Source organism: Neodiprion fabricii, chromosome 6, assembly GCF_021155785.1.
Source record: "Neodiprion fabricii isolate iyNeoFabr1 chromosome 6, iyNeoFabr1.1, whole genome shotgun sequence".
Taxonomy (NCBI): domain Eukaryota; kingdom Metazoa; phylum Arthropoda; class Insecta; order Hymenoptera; family Diprionidae; genus Neodiprion; species Neodiprion fabricii.
This window is the reverse complement of record NC_060244.1, coordinates 1,214,956-1,238,942: the sequence shown is the minus strand read 5'-3', so window position 1 is coordinate 1,238,942 and position 23,987 is coordinate 1,214,956. Positions and strand designations below refer to the sequence as shown.

Below are 23,987 nucleotides of genomic sequence, written 5' to 3'. Positions count from 1 at the left end.
AAATATTACTTATATAAAATGGTCTCTATCGTATATGTATATATATTTATTTAATTATTCTGTTTTAATTTTTTTCTCGTCAAATTTTTTCTTCAATTTTTCTTTCTCTTTCCCTTTCTTTACTTCGCTATTATTGTTATTATTATTTGTTACGATTATGATTATTATTATCACTATTATTTTTATTATTATATGAATAAAATTTTTATACTATAGTTTCATTTATTTCTAATATTTATTATTACTTTGCATTCTATCACCTATAGGAATACTAATTAAAATCAGTCTTGTGGTTGAGATATCTTAGGTGTGTTTTTTTTTTTCATGTGAGGTAGCGTCATGTTCATTAGTAGTATACACCGTCAGTAACCACGCGAGTCCAATAAATCACTCTCAATGCCTGTGATTTTGATTTCTCTGTTGCAACCTTTTAAAACTCGATCATGACGTTTGTTTTTCACTTCTCTTTTCAACAACGGTGAGAGGAAATATTTTGACCGGTGGTAACTTTTGCTATAAAGTATATGTATATGTATCATAGGATTTGTAGTATTAGTAGTAGTAGTAGTAGTAGTAGTAGTAGTAGTAGTAGTAGGTTGCAGATATTATTATTCATTATTATTTTATAGAAACATATTATTGTTAATTTAGTTTGTTATTTATCATAAGGTCTGATTTTGTACCGTGTCTCGTTGCTTGCGAGAATTTGAACAGATTCGAGAAGCGTTAATTATTCATTTGCATTTAGTTATTGTTTCTTCAATTATTGGGAAGACGACCGAGAAATAATGACTGACTCTACTAAATTCCGATGCGAAAAAATGACAGTTCAAAATATCAAATGACAATTAGAGTATGAATCGATATTCAACAACTGTAGCGTCGACTGATCGTTGCCCTTTTAGTTTTACTGGCGATAAATGAAAAAATTGCCAAGTCCAGCTGAGAAAACTATCAATTCTTCACCTTCGATTTAGGAACTGAGGATTGCGTTATTGAAATCAATAGTTAACATATCGTTCGATGACTAATGAGGCTTCGACATCGTATGCATTGTACACACAACGCGTTTAACTTATCGGTTTTGCGTGTAAAATGGTCAGCGTTTCGTACGTGTTCAAATTCGGGCGATTAATCATTTATAATATTTATACATACGAACGATTATGTACAATAATGTACAGCAATGGGTTTTCACTGGCTCGCTATTTTTGTGGAATCAAAACTGAAACAAGCTTATTTTCAATGAAAATTTTACGCTTCTATGATCAAACGCATCGTTTCTCTGTCCTGTCATTTGGGTCGCGAGTCATTGGCACATGAAATTTACTTGGTAAAGAAACTCGTTTCAGTTTTTTTCTAGATGTATTAAAAAAAAAAGAAAAAAAAAAAAAACTGAGCCACTGGGAACCTATTAATTGACATTACTGTACGTACATATAGATATAATACTCTGTACAGGATATATCTCGAGATATCTGTACAAAATTGCTAAGACTACCCTAACGCCTAGTTATATACCACTTTATATATACCATACGTAGATTATGCAATGAAGTATATGCGTCACCGAGATCGTTGCGGGACCTAGTTCCCGAATGCATGATTTAATCTAAATTTAATCAGACCTATACAAGAATCTAATTTAACCATCAAGAATTTCATCGCTGTCGTTTGTTTCTTCGTTTTTTTTTTTTTTTTTTTTGTATTTCTTTCGTTGCACCTAATCAAAACATACGGCGGTTCGTATGATTTCTAAATGACAGATTATGACAAAAATTTTGAAATTTCAGCGATGCAGTTTTTTTATCCCAGCATGGTAATTATAATGATAATAATAATAATAATCTACTTATAATTATCGACCTACCAGCTATTTGACACAAATACATATATATATATATATATGTATTATATATATACACATGGTATTTAAGATCAGAAGCCAACAGCAATAAAAACAATACCGATAATAATAGTAGTAGTAGTAGTAGTAGTAATAATAATAATAATAAAATTAATAATATTAACATCATTTGGCTATTCATCCTTCTCGTTTTCTTTTTTCATTTCAACTTTGAACTTGATTATACAATAATATGATACATGCGGTTTAATGTCTTGTAACCCGTCCGTGAAAACTGTACGAATAACGAATCCGACGATACGGTACGACAAGTTGTGATAATATTAACTGCGTATTAAAAAATAGGAATCATTGTTTATCAGTTACGTTATAGGTATAATATTATAGTTTCAGTATGTAGTTATACGTACATCAGTTATCGCGTGACTCGAGGAAATCAACTTTGCGTTATAGGAAATTTGCGATTCTTTGCTTGTTTCTTCTTCTTCTTCTTCTTCTTCTTCTCAAGCTTCTTACGCGCATACATAATGTAATGTAATGTAACGAGTGTATAGGTAGTCAGTTATAATATAGTCATAAGTGTATCTCTCGTTGAGGCAAATTTTAAAATCAGTCCTTACGTTATACCGTGCGAATATAAAACCGAGTCCGTAAAACATTCAAGTCTTTTTCACAACGCAGCTTCAATAATTACGTGTATACCTGCATAATGACTTATATGTAATAATGACGATGATGATGATAATAATAATAATAATAATATTAATAATAAGGTGAGAAATAAATATAACATTCGACGTATAGAATAGAGTCTAGACTAGTCGTTCAACTAACATATTATTATTATTTTACCTACGTATAACAATGCGATTTTTGGTAATACTATTGTTTGGCATTGTTTCCCCCTTTTTTCTCTATCAATTTCTTGGCCTCTTGCTATTTCCCCTACCAGTTTAGTCGATACTCTATTCTGCGCGCATACGCTATTATACCATTATACTTATGTTATATAGCTATAGTATAACATGGGAAACTTATCACTGTAATTTGCAATTCAACCTACACCACAAGTACCACACAAAATCGAATCCAAACACACAATCACCATGTGTAACCGTTTCGTTTTCGGTACGTAACGAGAAAAATAAAAAATAAAAAAAAAAAAAAAAAAAAAACGAAGAAAAAAAGAGAAACTAAAAAGAAACACCGACGAAACGAACAAGAAAACAAATACAAAGAAAGAAACAAACAGATGACGAAAAACCGGTTTCACCCAATTCCTGAGAAAACTTTGGACTAACAAGTAATTCGTTAGTTGTTACATGTGCCGAAAAAGCGATGCCGCCGTCGCTATTATACTCCTGTTACTCGAAATAATTGTTATGCATATTATACGCAACGTCTGGTTACATAATGCAAGGTATACCCTGCATAGGCCTATCACGTGATAAATTCATTTCATACGACCGTGAAGGGTCCGCAGTTCGAATTAATACCCGCAGGGTGCCGGGCTACAACCCTAGAAATATTACGATCGCACGGGGTCGCGATGCTTCTGATCCCCATGGTCACACGGAACAAAAAATATGGTAGATTTTACATCTGTGACGAATACGTGGACAGCAATTTCTTTGTAGCTTTTTTCGAGTTGAAGCAAACGCGTCAAGATCTACAAATCCGAGAAAACAAGAGTTAGAAAACCGATAGTAAGAGTTTCAATATCTTTAGGTAGACGTACCACAATTAACGGAGATTTTAGTCGAAAAAAATCCTGTCCATATATTCATCGAACAACAGATGAATAATCTATATACGTTAAAGTTTTTTTCCGTGCAGGCCTGATACTGCTGTCGACCCATCTCGCCTCGCTGGCAAATTAATTACCGGCTAACTTGCGTGTGCCTGTGCGACGTATCTGTACGTGCGTTGTGTGCGATACGGAAAGAAAAAGTAAACGAAATTTTGACACGGTTCACGTTTTGACGATTTATTCGATTGAAAAATGTATCGGTTCCCAAAAGCTTCGAAACGCGTTTGCCGATCTCTCATTTCATTCGGAAAGTCGAGTCGCCCGGTCGGAGGGAAATAGAAATTTTTTTCAAACACCGCAACATGTGCGAGAGCCGTCGAGGCTGGACGAGAACCGAAGCTGAGAAAACGGGGAATACGAAAGACCCGAGACGAGAGGCGGCAGCTTTCCGTTTCTCCGCCGACGTCAGAGTCGTGAAAAATGAGTGAAATCTTGGCGTCCTGCGGAGATGCTGCGAGGTTTTCCGGCGCAGCATGCATGGAGTGAAAGTTTCGGAATACAGAAACGGTTTGCGGAAAATGAGATCAGCCGAGGTGCGGCGAGTGCCTTCGTTTCTCCGTCTACCGGAGACCTGCGAATCGAGTGTGCGGAGCGGAAAGAGATGAAAAAGAGGAAAGAAAGGAGAGGAAATTTTTTTACAATCGCTGCGACTCGAGTAAGGATTATCCTGGCGTAAAGGGATGAGGATCTTGATCGCGACCGATGAACCGAGTCGAAATAGGTACGAGTTTTTGGGCGCAGGCGCGAGCGAGACACACGCGTTATTGTGTTTCGTTTCAGGGGTATATAACGCGAAGGTCCTCGAGGGAGGTTGAAAAGGTGCATCGAGGCGGGGGAGATTTTTTCCCTCTCAATGTTGCGGAGTGCGAATTTGAATCCCCGGATTCGGCGTTTCGCGGGAAAGTATGCTTTTTCTACCTGCGGCGCATCGCGATACGCGGGAGCTCGAAAATGAAAGAACATTATGGCTGAGGTGGGCAAACGGGTAGCTCCTGAGCGTTTCAAACGCGATACTCGCACTAACCGAAACGTCCTTTGTGCGGCGCCCGGGCGAAGGATCTGCCGAGGATCAACAGGAACGACGGGAAAAATGAGAGCGGCACGGCGTGACCTCGTAGCTGGCAGTTTGGCTTTGACGGAAATTTGCATGTCCCGGGTGCCTCGGTATGCATAAATCACCGGAGTGCAACCGACGGTCGAGTCGGTAGTTCTAAAACCGGTGGGGGCGAGACGCGTACGGTGTAAGAAACGTTAGAAATCTACCTGTTTGCGCAACACAATGACCCGCGTTTGACCTTGAATCGAAATGATCCGTATGGTCGGTGGGATATAGCCTCGCAGTCGAAACCGAACGAACGTTCGTTTGCATTTTCAAACTCCCGGGGATTCGATAATTCGACGAGATTTTCGCATTGTATATATTTATATATGCAAAACGGTGCGGAATCGACGCGTAGATGAACGAGAATCAAAATACGAATGAGTTTCCATTTCGCCACGTAGAACCGAGAGAAACGAACGATCGAAAATCACGTGTCAAAATCTGATCTCGGACTGAATTTTCTTACATCGAATAAAATATTATACACGTATGCATATATGTACATGACGAACAGTGCGATGTGTAGTAAAAAAATAAAATAATAATGGTCGATTTCAAATATATGTACATGTATTTCAACAGGTTCTTGGTTTTTCTATTCACGTTATTCTTTTATACACATACAATGTTAGGAATCGTACATATAACAACACGGCACGCTAGCCAGGCAAATAATAATAATAATAATAATATAAAATAAAATAATTATAAATAAAGATATTAATAGTATACATTTATATATAATATAATAATAATAATAATGACAATAGTAGTAATGATATAGTGTAACACAAAGCAGCGACAGTCGGACGACACAGACAAAAAAAATTCTTATCAGTCAATACAAATCCCAAATTGTGGCAACTACCATATGTATATATATATACATATATATATTATAATATCATAAATCGCTAAAACGCCGACGAGGATCGTTTCGATTGTTTTGTCGTTTTTTTTTGTTTTTTTTTTCGTTTTGTCGAAATTTTTGATTTAATTTTTTTTTTTTGGATTTTTTTGGATTTTTTGTTCAAGTTAATTTTGAATCATTTCTTTGTTTTGTTTCTTGTTCGATAAGAACGGAGGAACGTCGATCAGCCGTCCTTCGTCCCTCGCTACTTTTACTGTCAGAGGAACTTGTATACCAGAACATTCATTCCTTCTTTCCTATATACTTATTCATCTCGGTCTCCCCCTTCTAAATATTTTTTCCCATACCTATCGTCATTCCACTTCCCTCATTATTATACTATCCCGCTAGACATTCTCCAACCGTTTTCCGCGCTATCACTATCTCTCTCACTCACACTCTCTCTCTCTATCTCTCTTCCTCTCTCTCCGAATTCGCTCATTTCTCTCTTCCCACGCACACAAGCAGACACGCACATATTTAACACCGAAACGAGATCAAACACTCAGCCAACTAACTATACAACAACTACGTGGGTGGGTGTGTGTGTGTGTATGTGTACATATGTATATATATATATATATTTATATATATTTATATATATATAAATATACACGCGTCTCGTATATACATACCTATGTACATCAGGCTCTGGCCAACTAACTACACGTACTCCAATAATATATAACCGTTCAGAATAAAGTCACATACTTTGCACGCGAGTTACGCGCCTCTACGTATGTATAATGTGTACATATATATATACTCGTAATATTCTAATATATACGGAACGTCTGTCCCTGAATTAGGGATTGGTAGTTCAGTTATACGAAATTACGTATATAATTCATACACATTATTAAATCGGCTAACATATAGAATATGTATAGCGTTACACTTGTATAGTTTTTGTCAGTTACTCGCGAGATGGTGGTACCGGTATAGTATCGGTAATAATGTTGTTGATAGTAATAATAATAATAATAATTATGACGATGATGATAATAATAATAATAATAATAATAATAATAATAATAATAATAATAATAATAATAATAATAATAATAATAATAATAATAATAATAATAATGGGGTGATAATAAAAATAGATATAATATGAAGCCTCTTAACAGTTATTATTATTATTATTATAGTGACTGTGAACCGGTGTAAGGAGTGTGTGGCTATTTGTATTCGATACATAATATTTCAGGTATTGCGCATTGTAGTTTATGGTATTAAGTCGTAGACTTAGGATCGACGGCAAGGAAAAACAAAAAAACGCATCAAAGGATAAGAAAATGAAAGTAAATAGAGTTAGAGAGAGAGAGAGAGTGAGAAAGAAAGAGAGATAGAAAAGAAATGGAAATTCAATCAACGCGGTAAACTCGTTAATATGATACGCATATTACAAGTGAAACAATGAAATGATTTAAACAAAACATAACCGAGGGGAATTTTTTTTACTTTTAATGTTATAAAGTGTACAACTTTAATCGTTGAAAGTGTAAAAGAAAGTGCACAGCGTTCGTAGATCGCAGCGGCGAATTTTGACACAATTGTTCTACAGGGGCCATCCAAACATTACGTGACGCTGTTGTCCGCCATTTAAGCCCCCCTCCCCCGCATCACACATCGTCCCGAAGTTATTTTACTTCCCCTCTCGAAGCGACGTGATCTACTTCGTTCTCGCACCTCCTTATATAATACGATTCAAAATCTGTTAATAATATGACGGACAATTTGACTGTACGATCAAAAAACAAATAAATATGGATAAAAAGAAAGAAAAATAAATAAATAAACAAAAAATGAACGCGAAGCGTCACCGCCTTAGAGCTCGACGTGTGATATTCGAATGACCCCGTAACGGTATAATAAGCGAATCGCGTAGCGACGTAGGTGAAACTACGTACCCCCGTTTGGTCGTTTAGTAATTGGATCGGCACTAGGAACCTTTTCCGACGCCGGCACCGGAACTAGCCATAGAACCGGGGAGGTGATGGTGATCTCTGAACTGCCGGTTCTGACGAAGGAACAGGGTGCTGGGACTCGCCTCGGAGACGTCTAGTTCCTCCTCGTCGTCGTCGTGGGGAGTGTCGCTGCTGGGGCTCCGACTCAGGGGCGAGTCGCCGCTGCTGTGAGAGTGGGAATGGGGCCGGTGGAGGCCCGTCGACATCGAGAGATCCTCCGGCTCCGTCTGCTCCGGTATCCCGATCTGTACCCCCGAGAGGTTCAACGGCATCGGAACCGACGTGTCCACCACCGGGGTCGGTAGTTGTTGGTGGTGGAGGGCCGGCCGGCGGGCCGGAGTCGCGGCCGATTTCCGCTGCGGCGTAGCTTCCGGTTCCTCGATCTCAACGTCTATGTCGATGTCGATCTCCTCGTCGAGGTCGTCGCTGGCGAGCGACGGAGGCTGGGACCTTACAACGCCGCTAACGCACTTGTGGTGCATGAGGTGATGCCTCCGTCTGAATCTCATCTGGCAGTGCTCGCAGAGGAACGGCTTCTCACCCTTGTGAACAAGGAGATGGGCCTTCAGCTGATTCGAGTCGCTGAACTTGGAGGCGCAGAGCTCGCAGGCGTACGGACGCTCTCCCGTGTGCACTCGGAGGTGCCGACGCAGGTTCGCGACCTGAACGAATTGACGGTCGCAGTGGCTGCAGTGGTACGGTTTTTCACCCGTGTGCAGACGCATGTGGGTCTTGAGGTGGTGGTCCCTCGTGAATCTGTAACAGGTAAGGAACGAGCTGGTCAGAGAAACCGAGACGGTCGATCGTCATCACGGAGAACGAGTACAATAAACTGTCGCTCGTTGTTGCGCCTACCGTCAAAGCTCGAGTGCGTCGCCGAGTGTGCGACGAGTGGTCGTTTTCGATTATCGAACTCGAAACCGAGGCAACGAAACGAAGCGCAACTCACCTCTTATGGCACTCGAGACACTCGAATGGTTTCTCCCCCGTGTGAGTTCGCTCGTGGTTCTGCAGGACGTGCTTGTAGCCGAAGGACCTCGAGCATACGCCGCAGGTGAAGACCTTGTCCCTGGTGTCCTTGCTGGCCTCGGGACTTATCGACGTCGGAGGACTGAGAGGCGCCGAGCCGTCGACGGAAAGAGCGGCCGCCTCCGGCTTGCTTCTGGCGGCCCGCCTCTTCGCCGGCTGGCCTTTCTTCGTTACGCGGTCCGCGCTGCTGCTGACGACGTTGTTGTTGTTGTTGTTGGCCGTCCGGCGGGCCGCGGACTTGGCGCTTAGGGCCGGCGAAACGGGCCCCTGGGGGTGGTGGAGGGGCGAGGGAGGCGAGGAAGCCGCGGGAGGTGCCCAGCCACCGAAAAGCGTCTGGTGGTGTCGGTAGAGCGAGGGACTCGCGGCCAGGGTCGCGTGCAGCGAAACCGGAATGCCGGCGGCCATGAGAGCCGCGGTTTGACTCGCGGCCAAAAGCTGCTGCGGCGTGAGCATGGAAAGACTGGCCGCCGCCGCCGCCGCTCCCATCCCCGGGAACATCGAGGATGTCGTGTTGTTGTTGTTGTTGTTTGTGTTGTTGTTGTTTAACGGCGGAGACATGGGCTGCTTGTCCGAGTCCTGTTTCATGTCGAGATGCTGGCCGGTCAGGAGTCCTGGAAAGGAGTAAGAAAAAGTGGCGGAGGTCAGAAAGGCGCGTGTTGCACGATCTTCCCGATACATCGCAAAGCGTCGGAGAGGACGACGCGGGAGGAGGTCGAACCTCGTTGCCGCGTCTCGACGCACGGAGGGGAGGGAGAGGGAACGGCGTCGCGGCGCGCCGCGTCACAACACACACGTCACTCACACGTGGTCTGCACAGGGCTGAGGAGCAAGAGGAGGAGGAGGAGGAGATGGAGGTGGGGGAGGGAACCGCGAGAGTACGGGAGGAGTAGTAGAACTCCCATTCACCCAGTCGCGTGTGTGCGCCCTACGTTCATTCATCCGACGCAACTATTCACACCAGCGCGTCGCGACGCGCCGCCTCTATTCGAGGCCACCGACTCGGCTACTCGCGCACGTACGTGCGGCCAATTCCCACTATCCTGCCCGCGAATATTTCAGATAGAGATGGATGGTTTATTTATACTCGTCAAATGTTGAGTAAGGCATGCGGAATCAGATCAGTCCCGAAGAAGCAGTCACCCTTCGTTATCTCAGAAACACGATTCTCGAAAAAGCCGCAGATATTTTCCGGTGATACGCATACGAGTAATTATTCGCCTCTTCGTCGGCGTCGTCTCTCGTTCGGCGAACGTTTCGCCCGATATCGTTCGGTGTCTTGAGGGTGGAAATTCGCCGGGGGTGACGTCGCGCCTTGGAACCTCCAACCAACCCCGATCGCTACGCGGCACCGAGGATATTTCATCTCGATTCGCGAGACAGATCCACAATATGCCGTCGGAAGAAAGAAGAGGCAGGACGGAAAGAATGAAGAGAAACCGATGAAATACATCCTCGTAGGTAGCCGGCGAAGCAGGAATGCGGTTGACGATTCATCGATTGATCGATCGATTGACGCGAGGCATCAATTTTCAAATCGCGCGCAAAAAGACACTTCGATACGCTTCGCTTGCAAAGCGTGCGACTGTTTGGATCGTGAATTAGGCGGGCAGCCATGTTTGCCCTGGCGAGCGTTAATTAATGTGGTGCTTAGGGCCGCGTAATGAGGCTCGTTGAATCAATAAGGGTGAAGAGCGGAGAGCGATAGGGCGATGGGGGGATGAGGAGGGGGAGAGGGCGAAGACCCCTCCCACCCACCTCGCTGGGTGCTTTTGCCCGCGAGAACGCGCGACTCCTGAAGCTTACAAACGGCGTTTCCCGGCAACACGAGTTTCGACCCGCCCTCTCGTTCACCCTCACATTTTCCCTCCCACGTCTGGATGTATAAGTACGGATTTTACCCCACGGTTAAACCCTCTGTCTCGCGTCCTGCAGTGCATCCTTTCCCTAATTGGTCTTGTGCAATTTTTTTTTTTACCTTTCCATGCTTCGTTTTCCTCTCCCTCTCTCTCTCTCTCTCTCTCCTCTATCACTCTTTCTTTCCAGGACTCAAGTATTTCTTTCAGAATTTTGTTCCATTTCCTTTGCCTTTTTTACCTGCAACAACGAAACCTGCCATCTTTTAATTATACCTCACCCTTGATTCCGGGAAGGATGGATACTTTTCTTTCTTTCTTTTTGATCTTTTACTTGTAGAATTGACGCAGAATTCAGCAAGATGTAGAACAATTTATCACATTATGTAAGCTGTTATAATCAAACACCTGTACCGATTTCATTCTTGGTGATTTTATAACGTCTCGATCTCCCGACGACAATTCTTTCCGCTTAATTTCATCAATTGATTCCGCAGCCCCGCGTGGATCGTTACTTCTGCACACAAATATCGAAATCTCTCTTCTTTTTAATTGCGCAGGCAGTTTTCAAACGTTGATACGATCGCTTGGCTCGATGAAAAATAATTAGCAACGTGTATGGCTCGGGAGTAAGGATCGTGAAAAAACTCCTCCTAACCCCGTGTAAGAAAAAAAGATACCCGGAAATTCGTGCGCCGGCAATTCGCAACGGATCGTGAGTTTGGCCGACGGCAACCGCAGGAAAAAAAGCGGGAGGGGAGGGAAGGAAAATGGGAATCTTGGGGGCGGGGAAAACAGAGGAATCCATGCGAAGTATTCCGAAACAGCGGGAGGAATCGCGGGAAATGGATAGATAATTTCCAAGAGTCCGTGTTCCTACCTGCGTTGATCTGTGCCTCCTGAAGATAAGATAATGCCATTCTACGCGACGTGACGACGTGTTGTCTCCTTCTCACTTTTCCACTCCATCCACTCGAGTAGCCCAAGTGCGAGCCTCGGGTATCACACAGAATAATAATACGATTTGTTGCACTTCACCGGTCCCTGGTTTTATTTTCGCTTATTCCTTCTTGTTCTTCCTTTACACGGTTTATCATCCAACGAGGTATTACGTGTATGTGGGCGTGTGTGTGTGTGTGTGTGTGTGGGGGGGGGGGGGGGTGTGTCTGGTATCTGTATATATATATATATTCTATATTTATAAATATTTATATAATATATTATTTATCGTACGTAGGAAACGAAAACACGTAAGTCTCAAATAATCAGCGTTTTCAAGGAACTGTCGAGTTGCGGATATAGTTTGTACATTGTCCTATGCACAATGTATCGTGATATAATGTACGTGTGTACTCGGGCTTGTTACACCGACGTTTTTCTCGTTAAATTGAAACAGTTATCGGTTCTCGTTGTTGTTGCACTCTGTACACGTAACGCTCCCACCGTACTTCGTTGTTACATTATTCCTCATCGGGTTTCAACGTGCTCGCGATAACTTGTTTAAGTGAAACGAACTAATTACCGTCAAAATATCAATAATTAATAATCAGTCTACGACAAATGGTTAATGTATATCTGAGGTAGTGTGACTGGTCAGTTTTGGTAACGTTGCATCAGGTCCGACGATTCGTCTCTTTTATTTATGTATTTATTTTTATCAATCTTTAAAATTGCCGACCATCTTCGGTCGCTCTTCTCATCAAAATCGCCCAATTGAAATTCGTCGAATTTCCTCTTTTGCTTCTCGTGTTCCTTGCGTATAGTATATTATCGTTAACATGACAAAAAAAAAAAAACATGTGTGTATTTTTTTGTTTCAGTATTAGATTGGTTTAGCACATTTTATTTATCCGTAAATATTGAACGTCCGTACTTCGTTTATTTTTTCTTTTTTTTTAGTTTAGTTTACATGGTTATAAATTAATTTGAATTTTGTTTCGCCTTTATCGAAATCCGTTATTGTTATTGATATACTCGGAAAATTTTTTTATTCCCTTGTCCGATTTTCCCCAAATATTTTCATCGTGTACACGAATGCGTCTCGAGAAGTCGAGTCACGAACAACAACTACTCTACGGACGACGATGTTCCCTCGGGCTGACCTAACCCAATACTAACTGACAGTCGCCTCGCGCTCGCTGTAGTCAAACAGCCCCCACCCCAACCCTCGGTGCGACCCCCACCACCTCCACCGACGGCCTCCCCCTCCGCTGCCCTTCGTCCTTCGCCGCCCTTCTCTGTTTTCCTCGCCGTTCGTCCTCCGCGCATCCTCCTCTTCCTCCTCCGGTTTTCCACCCCTCCGACGAATTCATCCCTCATGGGCAAACAACATCCCCGCACGAAGGGCGCTGCTGCTGCCGCTGTTGCCGACGCGTCTGATTCTTCCGATTCTTCCGCCGCGTTTCACGATGCGCGCGTTTCTTTCGCGGCGGTCGCTTCGACGAGTAACCAGGCTCTTTTAGAAGAAGGATCGACTTATGAGGTTTTTACTGGACCCGCAGGACGCGATGCGAATCCGTTTAGGATCGATCGGATCCGCGGTTCTTGAAACAAGGAGAGAAAATTTCTAGGACTCGCAATTTGTACCTTTGTACGGTTGATCGGATAAACGAACCGTGTTAAATTTATAGGGAATTTATGCCAGAGTGATGAATGATATCTCAAAATCACGCAGGGACGTTTTTTACCCCCGTAATCGTTGGAAGGATTCCGAAGCTCTTGTGCGTAATATAAGAAAAAAGTGTCATTCGGATTTTATTTGCCTACCTCTGTCGTTACAAAAGCGTAACCTAAATACTTGTAGGAATGTTGCAATATTGTAGGCATAATGTCGGACGATTCGCGTGAATTTGTTGCTGAAATATGCAACGTTTGAGATAACGCGATGGATCGCGATTGTTGACAGCAGGTTGCTTCGTAGATTATACCGACAATTCTACACTGTGTAAAATAATTACGATTCGCACAGACGCATAGACTGGGTACTTACGGCCGACGGTGTTCTCTTATTTCGTCGTATTCACGTCTACGGGTATATTCCCAATAAAAAATTGATCAACCCGAGAGGGTTTTATTATGAAATTATAACGACGGTTATGAAATTATAACGCTGCGGTAACGACGTGCCACGTCGTATAAACGGTGCGTGTAGAGCGTGATTAGAGTACTTATGAAAAATAGAATTATTATTCAAACGACGCCGCGGGAATCGGTTGAGGCCGAAAACTCGGATTCGGACCGTGCGTTGAAAATTTCACTTTGGATTTAATAAACGCATACCCGCGAGCTAATGACGATGTCGTTCCCGGAGTACATAATACGCGCTTATTTCCGACGGCGATGTACTTGGCCAGTCCAACACCGATCAGCCGCTCGCTCGTGTGCGCGTAAGTATATGAGATAAACTCTGAGGCGAGGTACGCAGGCAGGCAGGTACGTATAATGGCGACGCGTGTGTGTTGTTCGAAACTCTCGAGCGCTTCAAATTAGGCCCGTAAAATTAATTACGTAATTGCCTTTGACACGAGCCCGTGGTTCTCGTAATGTTCTGAAATTGAAATAAAGCGACAGATTTTTCGAACCCGGTGCAGAAGGAGAATCGCTTCGGGCTCGGAAAACCGGCGAGCTCTCCGCCTTCGTACTCGAGACTCCGCACCTGTGGAATAAGAAGAAGCTCCACCGTCCGCTATTACCGCATGCATGCATGATTTCCGAGCCGGGGAGGCTGAACTCTGTACGTTGTACGGCTACTGCATTCTCTAGTAGCAATTACCCTCATTATTTCCCGATACCCGCCCTCCGTAAAAACCAACTCGCTTCTTCCACGTGCCGCGGTCTATCACTCCGCAACAACGCACGACACAATGGATCGCACATTCATCGTCCGCGGTTGTGGGCGAAGCCGCGGAGTGCGTCGAACCTGCAACCTCACGTGCGATCGTGGTGCACTTTTCTCAAACTTTCATGCATTGTTATATTCATTTTTCATCACGCTCAGCCGAGATCCATGCACGCGTCGACCGCTGAGGCTCGTGAAAAAGTACGGGAGCTAGGAATCGACGTTTGTGAAACCTCATGAAATATGGAAACGAAATCGGTGAACCGTGGACAGCGAGTTTATTTCCCTACGTGTCGCGTATCTGCCTTAAATTTTATATCCAACCAATGCAAATTGTTTTCCTATCTTGTACCTACTGCACGGATTTTGGAAAAGTTTTTTAAAATTATCAACAGATTTTCGGGGAGCCGAAAATTTTGCATTAAAATTATTTACTACTCGATTGTACCCAATATACCTGAATAATATAGTTTTGCGTGTGTGTGCGTTTTCTTTCCGTTATCTTCGCAAAGCCTCCGTGAATTTGAAGACGAGGCAAGAGTGTTGTACCGAAAGCAACGAACCGGCGACGAAATTTGAATGGGAGAGAAAAAAAAAAAAATTCTCACCCCAAGTCGATTATCGAGGCGTGCGCTGTGATTACAATATGTGATTATTCGATATCCTTGATTTGACATAAAGTTCGATGTTCGAACTCTGTATATTTGAAGCGAGGAGAGAGGTTAAACACAAGCGAGGTAAGGTAACGAGGCATTGAATAGATAAACACATCCGGTGTACATTGTAAATTGTGATAAGGAGCGTTACATGTTCATTCCGAAATCGCGACCTACCCAATACATATGGATAATTTTGCACTTTGTATGAATTCAATGCATGCCGATGAGCTGAAGCGCGATTGTCAAGGCAGGAAATTTGAATTCAAAAGAAAAACTTGGCCTCGCGATCTATTCTTAACCCGTGCTCGCATTTAACTCGATCGCATCGGCTGTCACATTAAACAGACATTATCCTCTTTTTGTTTAAACAGAACGCTTCGCCTCTGCGAGCTGGAGGATGCCCAGCTAATTCTGCCGATCGCGGACGCAGATTTCGTTGGTGAGTACCTAAGGCATCTCCGTACATTATTCGCCAAAAATTCACTCCGTAAGCTATTTCGAATAAACGTGATACGAGCAGCACAATGTGCCGGGAACAGAACTCCCACTGTTCCGTTTACAAGGAGGCGGCGGCTAGCTGTTCGCCGTTGCTCCTGTTTCGCCCTTCCCCTGCTATTTCGCCACCCCTTCGTCGTCCCTGCAACCAGGTTTTTGGGGTAAAACAGCCTCTCTCTCTCTCTCTCCCTCCCTCTCCTTCTCTCTCGCTTTTTCTCTCCCTCTGGTCGCTCACCTGCCCGCGGGCGTGCGCTACTCGTGCCCAACGTCAAAAAACTCACGAAACTTGGATATAGAGAACAAAAAAAGGCGGAAAAAACGAGGAGAGAGAGAGAGGAAAGACGTGCGTGTGTGTGCGGAGTAGAACGACGCGCACCCCGTCGGTCGGCTGTCGCCACCGCAAACAGAATAAAAACCCAATTCTAAAGTGAATCGTAAACCGAAATCTCAAGTACCGAGAGTATTAGACATCGACAATAGTTCCATTCGATTTCGCTTGTTTGACGATACGTCCTCTAATGCGAAACACTTCATTTTTTCTTTCTTTCATTCAATCTTTTACTCCTATTCTCCTTATTATGCTGTTTTGCCTCCTCTCGGCCTTTTTTCCTCCTCTCCCAGCACGATGTTTACTTGTTGAGCTCGTGCCTACGCTTTGCAAACTCCCTTACGTTATACGGCTACTTTCAATTGAATTAGAAGAGACTACGACAATTTTTTTTTTTTCCACTACACATACCTCTTTTCACCCCCGAAAGTAACTTTTTGCAAATAGCTCCGAGGAAAAGATAAAGCCTGCGGTATGTCGGTCATGTTATACATGTAATGTATAACGGTAGTATCCAGACAAATATCGGTGAAGATGTTGCGTTAATTTTCAACGGTCTTTCGTTTACAATATTTGGCTTAATTTTCGCAACGCTTTTCAGAATTCGCTTGCTCATAAAGCGAGTAATTGCAAACGTCGATTCCACTTGGCCTCACAGTCACGCAGGGATTTTATTTTTTCTTTATTCTTTGCTCGTGTTTTTTTTTTTTTTCTTCTTCTTCATTTTCTTCTCTCTTTATTATTTTGTTTTTCATTTCACCCTCTTTGGAACAGGATCTTATTTCCTTCGCTCTTCGGTCCCGTTAACGAGCGGAGAAATTGTCAATTAACCGTTCGTAAATGAAAATGTCTTTAATTACGTTGAAAATCTAATAAAGAAAGACTTGCGAATGAGGTGCAGAAGAGAGGGGGTCAAGGCTGAGAAAAGTACGAGGGACAGTGAGCCTTGGACCGAGTTGAGTTTGGCAGCGGATGGAACGAGAGTTTAAAGTGAAAAATATAACGAAGCAAATAACACCGCGCCGAGAGAGAAAGAGAGAGAGAGAGAGAGATGAAGTGAGTGAGAGTGAGAGAGGGAGAGGAAGAGGGAGGGGGGAGAAAAGTATTCAAAAAGCGTGAAAATTTAAGAAAAAGAATATGCCAGAAGAAAACAACCAAGACAACGAAAAAATATAAAAAAATCCAACTAAGAGAAAATCGGAGAAACGTGAAAAACAGAAATAAATAAGTGAAAACCGGGAACGAGAAACGGAAAGTGGGCTTAGTGGGGATGAAAGACTTTCCACAAACAATCTTGACAAAATATTTTGAACACTGTTCAGGTAAAACGTTCCGCCCTCTGTAAATTGCGATATAATATCCCCGCTTCAGGCCCTATAAACCCGTCACCGCGAATGGGGCAAAAAAGCCTTTACAGTAGCATACATGCTCTACCACAGAGGACCGTCGGATTTGAAAACGCACCGAAGGACCGTTCCGTGAAACGTCACCCCGATAACAACCTTTTCGAGGATCGGACAAGACAACGTCGTAGGGGGAAAGAAACGACGAACAATCGTTACGCAATTTCTGAATTTCATTTACGACAACCGGGCAGCGGAAAGCCCAGGCGTACCTGTAAGTTCAAGAAATGCGGGACGGCACGAAGTAACTGCACAGCGGGGGATAAGCTGCAGTACTTAACGATGGTAATTACGAATTTACAATGACCACCGGACGGGCGCGTTAGCGTGGCTCGAAAACACTTTTCCATTCTCTTTGTAGTATTTAGACTTACATTATTATGTCTGCTACCTGCTCTTTTGTGCCCGAGGCCCCCCGGGCTCTTAACCCTTTCGTCCGGCCATTAGCCCCGGGTATTTACACATAATGCGACACAGAGATGGCGATTTCGGCTCGCGAATGCGATGCTCTTCACCACATGCCGTCGCAGCGCGACATCCCGAATGGCGAGATCTTGGACGATTCGAAAGCTCGCTCCTTATATTTGGGTATACCTGCAATTGCGCAGGAAGATTCTCTACGACGGGGGGTGCAATTGAGGCCGTCGTTTATTACCCTTTGTACAGATCTGGAGCAAAGTACGCCAGGACACCGGACGAGCCTCAGGGATGACGGTTCCGCTTTCTCGTAACAATGTTCTGCCGTACTGGCTGTTGTAAAGTGTACCGAGTTTTAACTGTGGCACATAAAATATTTCCGGGTGCGTGGTGTAATAAACGAAAACACGCTAACCTGACTTTCTTCGTTTACTGCACCATACGCTCAATGTTTGTGTTGCCGGAACAATTTTCAAACGCGAGTAAAACTTCAAGAATCACGATATAACTACACAAAAATTTGCCCCACAATTTGACCCAAATAAAAATTTCAAGCCCTTATGAATTGGTTCTCCTCAAAGTTGGGGCTCGTTGGATAGTACAAACAATCTCCGACCAAATTATTTGCCAGCGGGGCTTTACCGCTTTCGATTATTATAAGTTATAGTATATTTTCACGAGTATTCCGGATTTCTAATCACGCGTTCATACACAAATCCGTCCGAGAGTTCACAATCACATCCACATGCATACAACAAGTACGTAAATGCCTGTTTATCGTCGCTTATCATCGTCGTGAGTTCCATTGTTCACGGATTTCTACCCAGCTTAACCATCGAGCCGATAGTCGGTAATCGGCTATTTGAGCACGGCGATTAGTAGGTCTGACCGGTGTTTAATGACCTAATCGTTGAACGCACACGAGTCGTAAACCTGTCATCGGAGATGAGGAATTTTCGTGCTTTTCTTTGTCTCTTTTTTTCTTTGTTTTTATTTTGATACAAACCCGTTGAAGAAGAGGGATGAAACATCATTTTATCGCTAGTATGTATTACTATTTAATCCTTACATTCTCCCGCTTAATTCCATCACTCATATTATTCCTTTTTTTCGCATTCCCTTAGACACTCCGGTCCCCGCACAAATAATACAATATCCACGATCGGTCTTTGTGGTATCGGCACTATCAGTTTAGTGCCGCGAGGTGCAAAGTTTAGTTTATGTCGTGGATCTTTAAACTTGGAGTAAATATTTAATTAAAGTCGGGCGCCTGTTCATGGACTCGAAAGAGGAATAATATGCCGCACATTGGCTCGCCGACTCAAAAATTCCGCAGTTGATACAACCTCTAAACTCAAACATCAGAGCCGATGTATCGTCGATTACGTCTATTCGACTCATCTCCGATTTTCCCAACTTGCGCTCCAACATCAATCGGTCAATATGTGTATTGTGTACGTATACTCACGTTGATCGGATGCGTGCAATAAATCTCCCCGAGTCGATCCGACGCGTATCGCCTGCAGAAAGTTTCTTCAGGTTATATTGTACCGTTGGTAAATAATAATAACGGAAAAACAATTAATGCAATCGGTAACCAAGCTCGTTAAACGCTTCACGCGTGCCCGACAACTTCAGAGAGAAGCGAGTGATCAGCTTTTCTGCGAAACAGTTGAAACATGTCTTTCGTCTTCGCTTTCTTCGAGGAGGGTATTTAACGAACGATACGGCTAGAAACGGCGTGAAGCAACGAAAGCTGAAGCGAGGGATCGTCAGACTCGCGGCGCAAGGCGCGCGCCACTTTTGCCAAGGCCCTCGGGATTATCGAGATTATTGTTGCCCGGTTGTTTACTCCTTTTTACGGGTGGTGATATTTTTGGAAAGAAACTCGGGAACACGTAGCGACGTTTACGAAGGGATCAACGAGGACGTCGGGCCTTAAGCCACGTGGCTCTGCCGCACGGTATCGATGCCTTTGGAAAAGAGAAAACTGCGCGGTATCGCGTTTTCTCGACGTTACTTACCTTCGTTTGCTTCGCGTTGTTATCGAGTACCGATTAACCAGATCGACAAAGTCTGTCTGCTTGAAGCAAAACGGCGCCATGGATAAAAATGGAAGTCGAAAAATCCGACGAATATAATAACGCGAGGCGTCTCGATAGCCGTGAAATTCCCACGGGATATACTTGCATCGTCTCGGTTTCTACGACAAACGATTTGAGCCTGCCTCGGCGCTGCGCACACTCTCTCTCTCTCTCACATATCTCATCTCAAAATCTGATCTAACGAATTTGACCAACGGTCGATTTCGATACATTGCGCATCGGCCGCCTTTTTTTGGCCTATAAGCAACGAAACGAATCAATGCGGCGATCAGTCGCCGATATCTCAATCTCGAGTGGACGGTCTTTCTCCAAAATGTCTCCCAACGGTCTTCTTGCAGACCAAAAAACCCAACCGCCACTCGTCGCACGGTATGCAAACCAATTTGATCACGCAAACAGGATCAGGAAATCGTTGCAATAATCTCCCGGGAAGCATCGAGGAGATCAGCTATATTTCTTTCGTCCATTTTTGCCCCAATTTTTGCAGAGCTTTAAACTTACAGCAAACTCGGCGAACAGATTAGATTGTGATTCGAAAGGTACGCGTCTGCGGTTTGAAAAAAATGTCTCGTTTCGTCGGTTCCCGTTGCCGAGGAAGTTACATTTGAGGTATAAAAAGTGTCGCTGGAATTTTTTTTTCCTCTTCTCCCAAAATAATTCTCCGGAATGAAAAGAGGATCGTAAAAACCGTGCGGCGAGTGTGTCGAATACCGAATGCGTTAAGTGGTCGCTCCAGAAACGGTAAGCGATTAGTCAAGCACGGTGTTTAATTACGTCCGCGACGCAATTCGAGGCGAAGGAGAAGGGGTCGGTTTATTTCATTTTCCGTCCTGTTTGGCTCTTGTCTATAGAGATAGTCGAGGCAATTCGAAGAATATTTGCCTGCGAGCCGAGGCTCGGAGTCGTCCGCGGGCTACTTGATAATGAGTTTGTTTGTCTGTTTGCCACTCTGCGATAGTTCGGACTTCGTGACCGTCCCGGTCAGGCGTCGGGAACGAAGAGACGGAGGAGGCTGACTTGATCCCATTCGAGTCGACGCGTCGCGACGCCACGATGACGACGAGGACTCTAATCACCCGTCATCGACGCGCATCGCTCATGGCTATAAACCGAAATCGAAAATAAGAAATACGGATAAAATCTTGCGCCCCGCGACTTCTATTCGGGTCGTTTTTAAAGGTAGCAGACTCGATCCTGGATCGGCCAGCATATGGCGTGCGAATAGACAGGCCTCGGCGTTCCATCTGGGCGTCTAGGAAGAAAGGAAGAGCCGAGACGCCGTTTTGGTCTTGTTAGAATATTTTTCATGTAGGTATAAGCCGGAATTATACGGCCGTTTGCCGACCGGACTCGATTCCGCGAACCTCGTCGTCGCAATTGGCCGAAATTGGTTCTTTCGATAAGAGTTAAGAGCGCGGACGACTCGGGAAACGACTCGGGCCCAACCCTTCGTTTTTGACCTCCGCACGCTGCTGCACCCGGGTGAACAATCCTCGAGGCTGTGGTTTGGGTCTTGTTACACCGGCGGTTATTGCTCCGCGAAACTAGTACGACTCGTGATCGTCACGGTCTGATCCAGCAGGTTATTCGGAAAACAATATTTACGGTGTGAATAATCTCCACGTATAAACACCGACGACTTAATGGGACAGTGACGCATCGCCGTTTCGACGCTAAGCAGCGGCTCATTCTTTCTCGGCACTACATAATCGACCCTGGATTACACGTGTGTACTTCTTCCTCGTATACCTCGGGCGTCTTCCGGTACGTCGGTCGGCTTCGAGATAGGGATCGATCACGATCCACGTGTACCCGATCCCTGCGTTAATCGCAGCCCCCTCACGTCGTACGATAATTCTCGGCATGGATCGCGCAAGCTGTACGCCGTGTTATACGTAAAATCTTTTTCGATTCACGCTTCGTCGCTCGAATCACGCCCGTTTCAAACATCGATTATCATCATTTCTGCACACTGCAATTCCCGTTTGTTCCGACGGTCTATTTATTATCTTCAATGGGATAACCGCGGCGCACGGTTGACCGTTAAGCCGGGTTCTTTTGCGAGGAGGAACCTCAAGGATGTTCCAGGGGGGATGAAACCGTTGCCGATGCATGCCGAAGATCGCTTGACCAGGTGCAGACGCACTTTATGGTCAACCGATTTTTTTCCTCCCCGCTAGATTTTTTTTCTAATACCTCAGCCCCCCTCTGCTCTCCCCGATCATTCCGATTCTATCGAGTAGGGATTTTCTCAACGCGACGCGTGCGCCTCTCGGCACGGTTTATGTACGCGTCGGTGAGGGCTGGTCGTGAGGAGAAGTGGAAAAAATTAGAACTGTATACGAGTAGAAGTATACGAGAAGACGAAGGAAAAAAAAAAAGAAAAAAAGAAAACGAATAGAGATCGAACCGAGAAAGTGAGATATATAAATAATGTACAAGGAGGGCTGATGATCCGGGGGTTTGATCCGCTTAGCCAATATGTTGCCGGTTCGTATTGTACCTTATACGTATGTGACGAGAAGTACGCGTCGCTTAACCTCTGCGGACACAACAAGCCGATTTCTCGTGTACAAGTATGGGAATTGTACTGCAGTACGAATACAGCGAATGGCGGTCAGTTGGTTTTCGGCTTTTTCCTCACAAACGAAGTTTCTTTTTCACTCTCGTTTGTTTTTTTTTTTTTCTATTTTTTCTATTTCTTCTCAACCGTACGTACGTAACGATATAATCGAACCTGAAACCCATTATAGCGTTCGTTCACATATCGATCGCCCTCTAATATCTTTGGACTTTGAGTTTTCCTTCCTGCTGAAGATTTTGATCGCTCAGTTTCTGGCTTATTATACTCTACTGTTTTTTGTCCTTCGACTTTGTACATCTATAACGTACCGTATACGCAGCGGATACGTTGGATTTAAACGAGCTGAAATATTGCTACCGGAAAAACTGTAGGAGAGAAAGTAAAAAAAAAAAACAAAGAATACACATTTTGAGGCAAGGTAAGAAATGGGGAAAAGTCGCAAGACCTCCGAACGACTAGCTTGGGCGGTGATCCTGAGTGACCGGTCAGTTTTCCTTTTAATGCATGCGTGAAGCGCAAAGGAGGGGCTGTGGACGGACGTCAGAAGCAGGGATACGTTTTTGTTGCCTAAATCAGAGGAACGTTCGATTTCCCGATCAGACGCGAGGTGACGGGGTGGCGATTCCGCAGCAGCGAGAGCCGTGCGCGGGGCAGGAAATTTGGGGTGCTTTTTGGCCCGCTATTGAATTTATCGAGGCTTTGACAGCTCTGTTAGGCGCTTGTTACCCATCGCTTCTACCAATATAAAACCCATAGGTTTCACGGGCGGCCGCTTATCGCAGTTTTTGAACGCCGCGGAAAGAGAGAGAATGGATTGTGTGGAATATATAAATGTACATATTTGCTTGCCGGTACCGAGGTAAATATATATTTTTCGGTGAAATGAAACATCTCGGATTTTTGTCGAAATACGAAGGTTTCAATGAACGCGGAATAAAGTTTCTGCTTCTCGTGCGCGTTGAAATTAATTTTAGTTATAGAGTATTTTAATGTAATTAGTTCGTATTTTTTAAGTCTGATCAAAAACGACGTACACGTATAGATATAATATGTATACTTCAGAACGGGTGACGTCATACACAGCCAATTTTTTCAACTCGTTTGGTCTGCTTCAATTTTTCTTCATTGGAAAAAGAAAACGTATGACCTAATTATTCTTTCCCACATTACTCAAGTACGGAATAACAAATGTATATATATATATATTATATGTATATTGAATCGTTTCAACTGTATCGAAAATTCGAAACGAGCGATTCTTCAAAGCTCCTTAACGATCGTAGAGGTGAATAGTGTTCGGAAATGGGTAAAAAATATTTTATACAGAGATAGATTTTTTCCCGAAATGCAACCATTTTTTAAAAACAGCACCAATTTCGCAATTATATTCACGTTTCAAACTGAATAATTTTACACTTTGCGAGAATTTTTTTATGAACACCATTCCTTTCGGACATTTGAAACGAATAGTTGGAATTATAAATAATCGATTCAACTTTCCGAAAAGAATTGATCGTTCGATTTAAAGATGCAACGATCTTTGAGAAAAAAATTTGCGATTGGTACAGAATTGAAACAGCTTTCGGAAAGACGAACCTCGGTCAATTTGCGTTA

The 23,987-nt window shown here is 43.7% G+C and overlaps 1 protein-coding gene across 1 annotated transcript; it reads right to left on the bottom strand.

The window, feature by feature from the left end:
• Positions 1 to 284: 284 nt before the first annotated feature.
• LOC124185868 (protein krueppel-like) lies at positions 285 to 12,632 on the bottom strand. Its single transcript, XM_046577078.1, has 3 exons — positions 11,425 to 12,632; positions 8,612 to 9,302; positions 285 to 8,418 (listed from the first exon to the last, which is right to left on the bottom strand). The coding sequence occupies exons 1-3, from the start codon at positions 11,462 to 11,464 to the stop codon at positions 7,638 to 7,640; spliced, it is 1,512 nt and encodes a 503-aa protein (XP_046433034.1). The 5' UTR covers positions 11,465 to 12,632; the 3' UTR covers positions 285 to 7,637.
• Between the last annotated feature and the right edge of the window lie 11,355 nt (positions 12,633 to 23,987).

Coding starts and splice junctions, on each gene's coding strand:
- LOC124185868 (XM_046577078.1), bottom strand. CDS start 11,464: ATGGCATTATCTTATCTTCAGGAGGCACAGATCAACGCAG. Junction 9,303..11,424: donor GGAGGCACAGATCAACGCAG/GTAGGAACACGG, acceptor ACTCCTTTCCAG/GACTCCTGACCGGCCAGCAT. Junction 8,419..8,611: donor TGTCTCGAGTGCCATAAGAG/GTGAGTTGCGCT, acceptor TACCTGTTACAG/ATTCACGAGGGACCACCACC.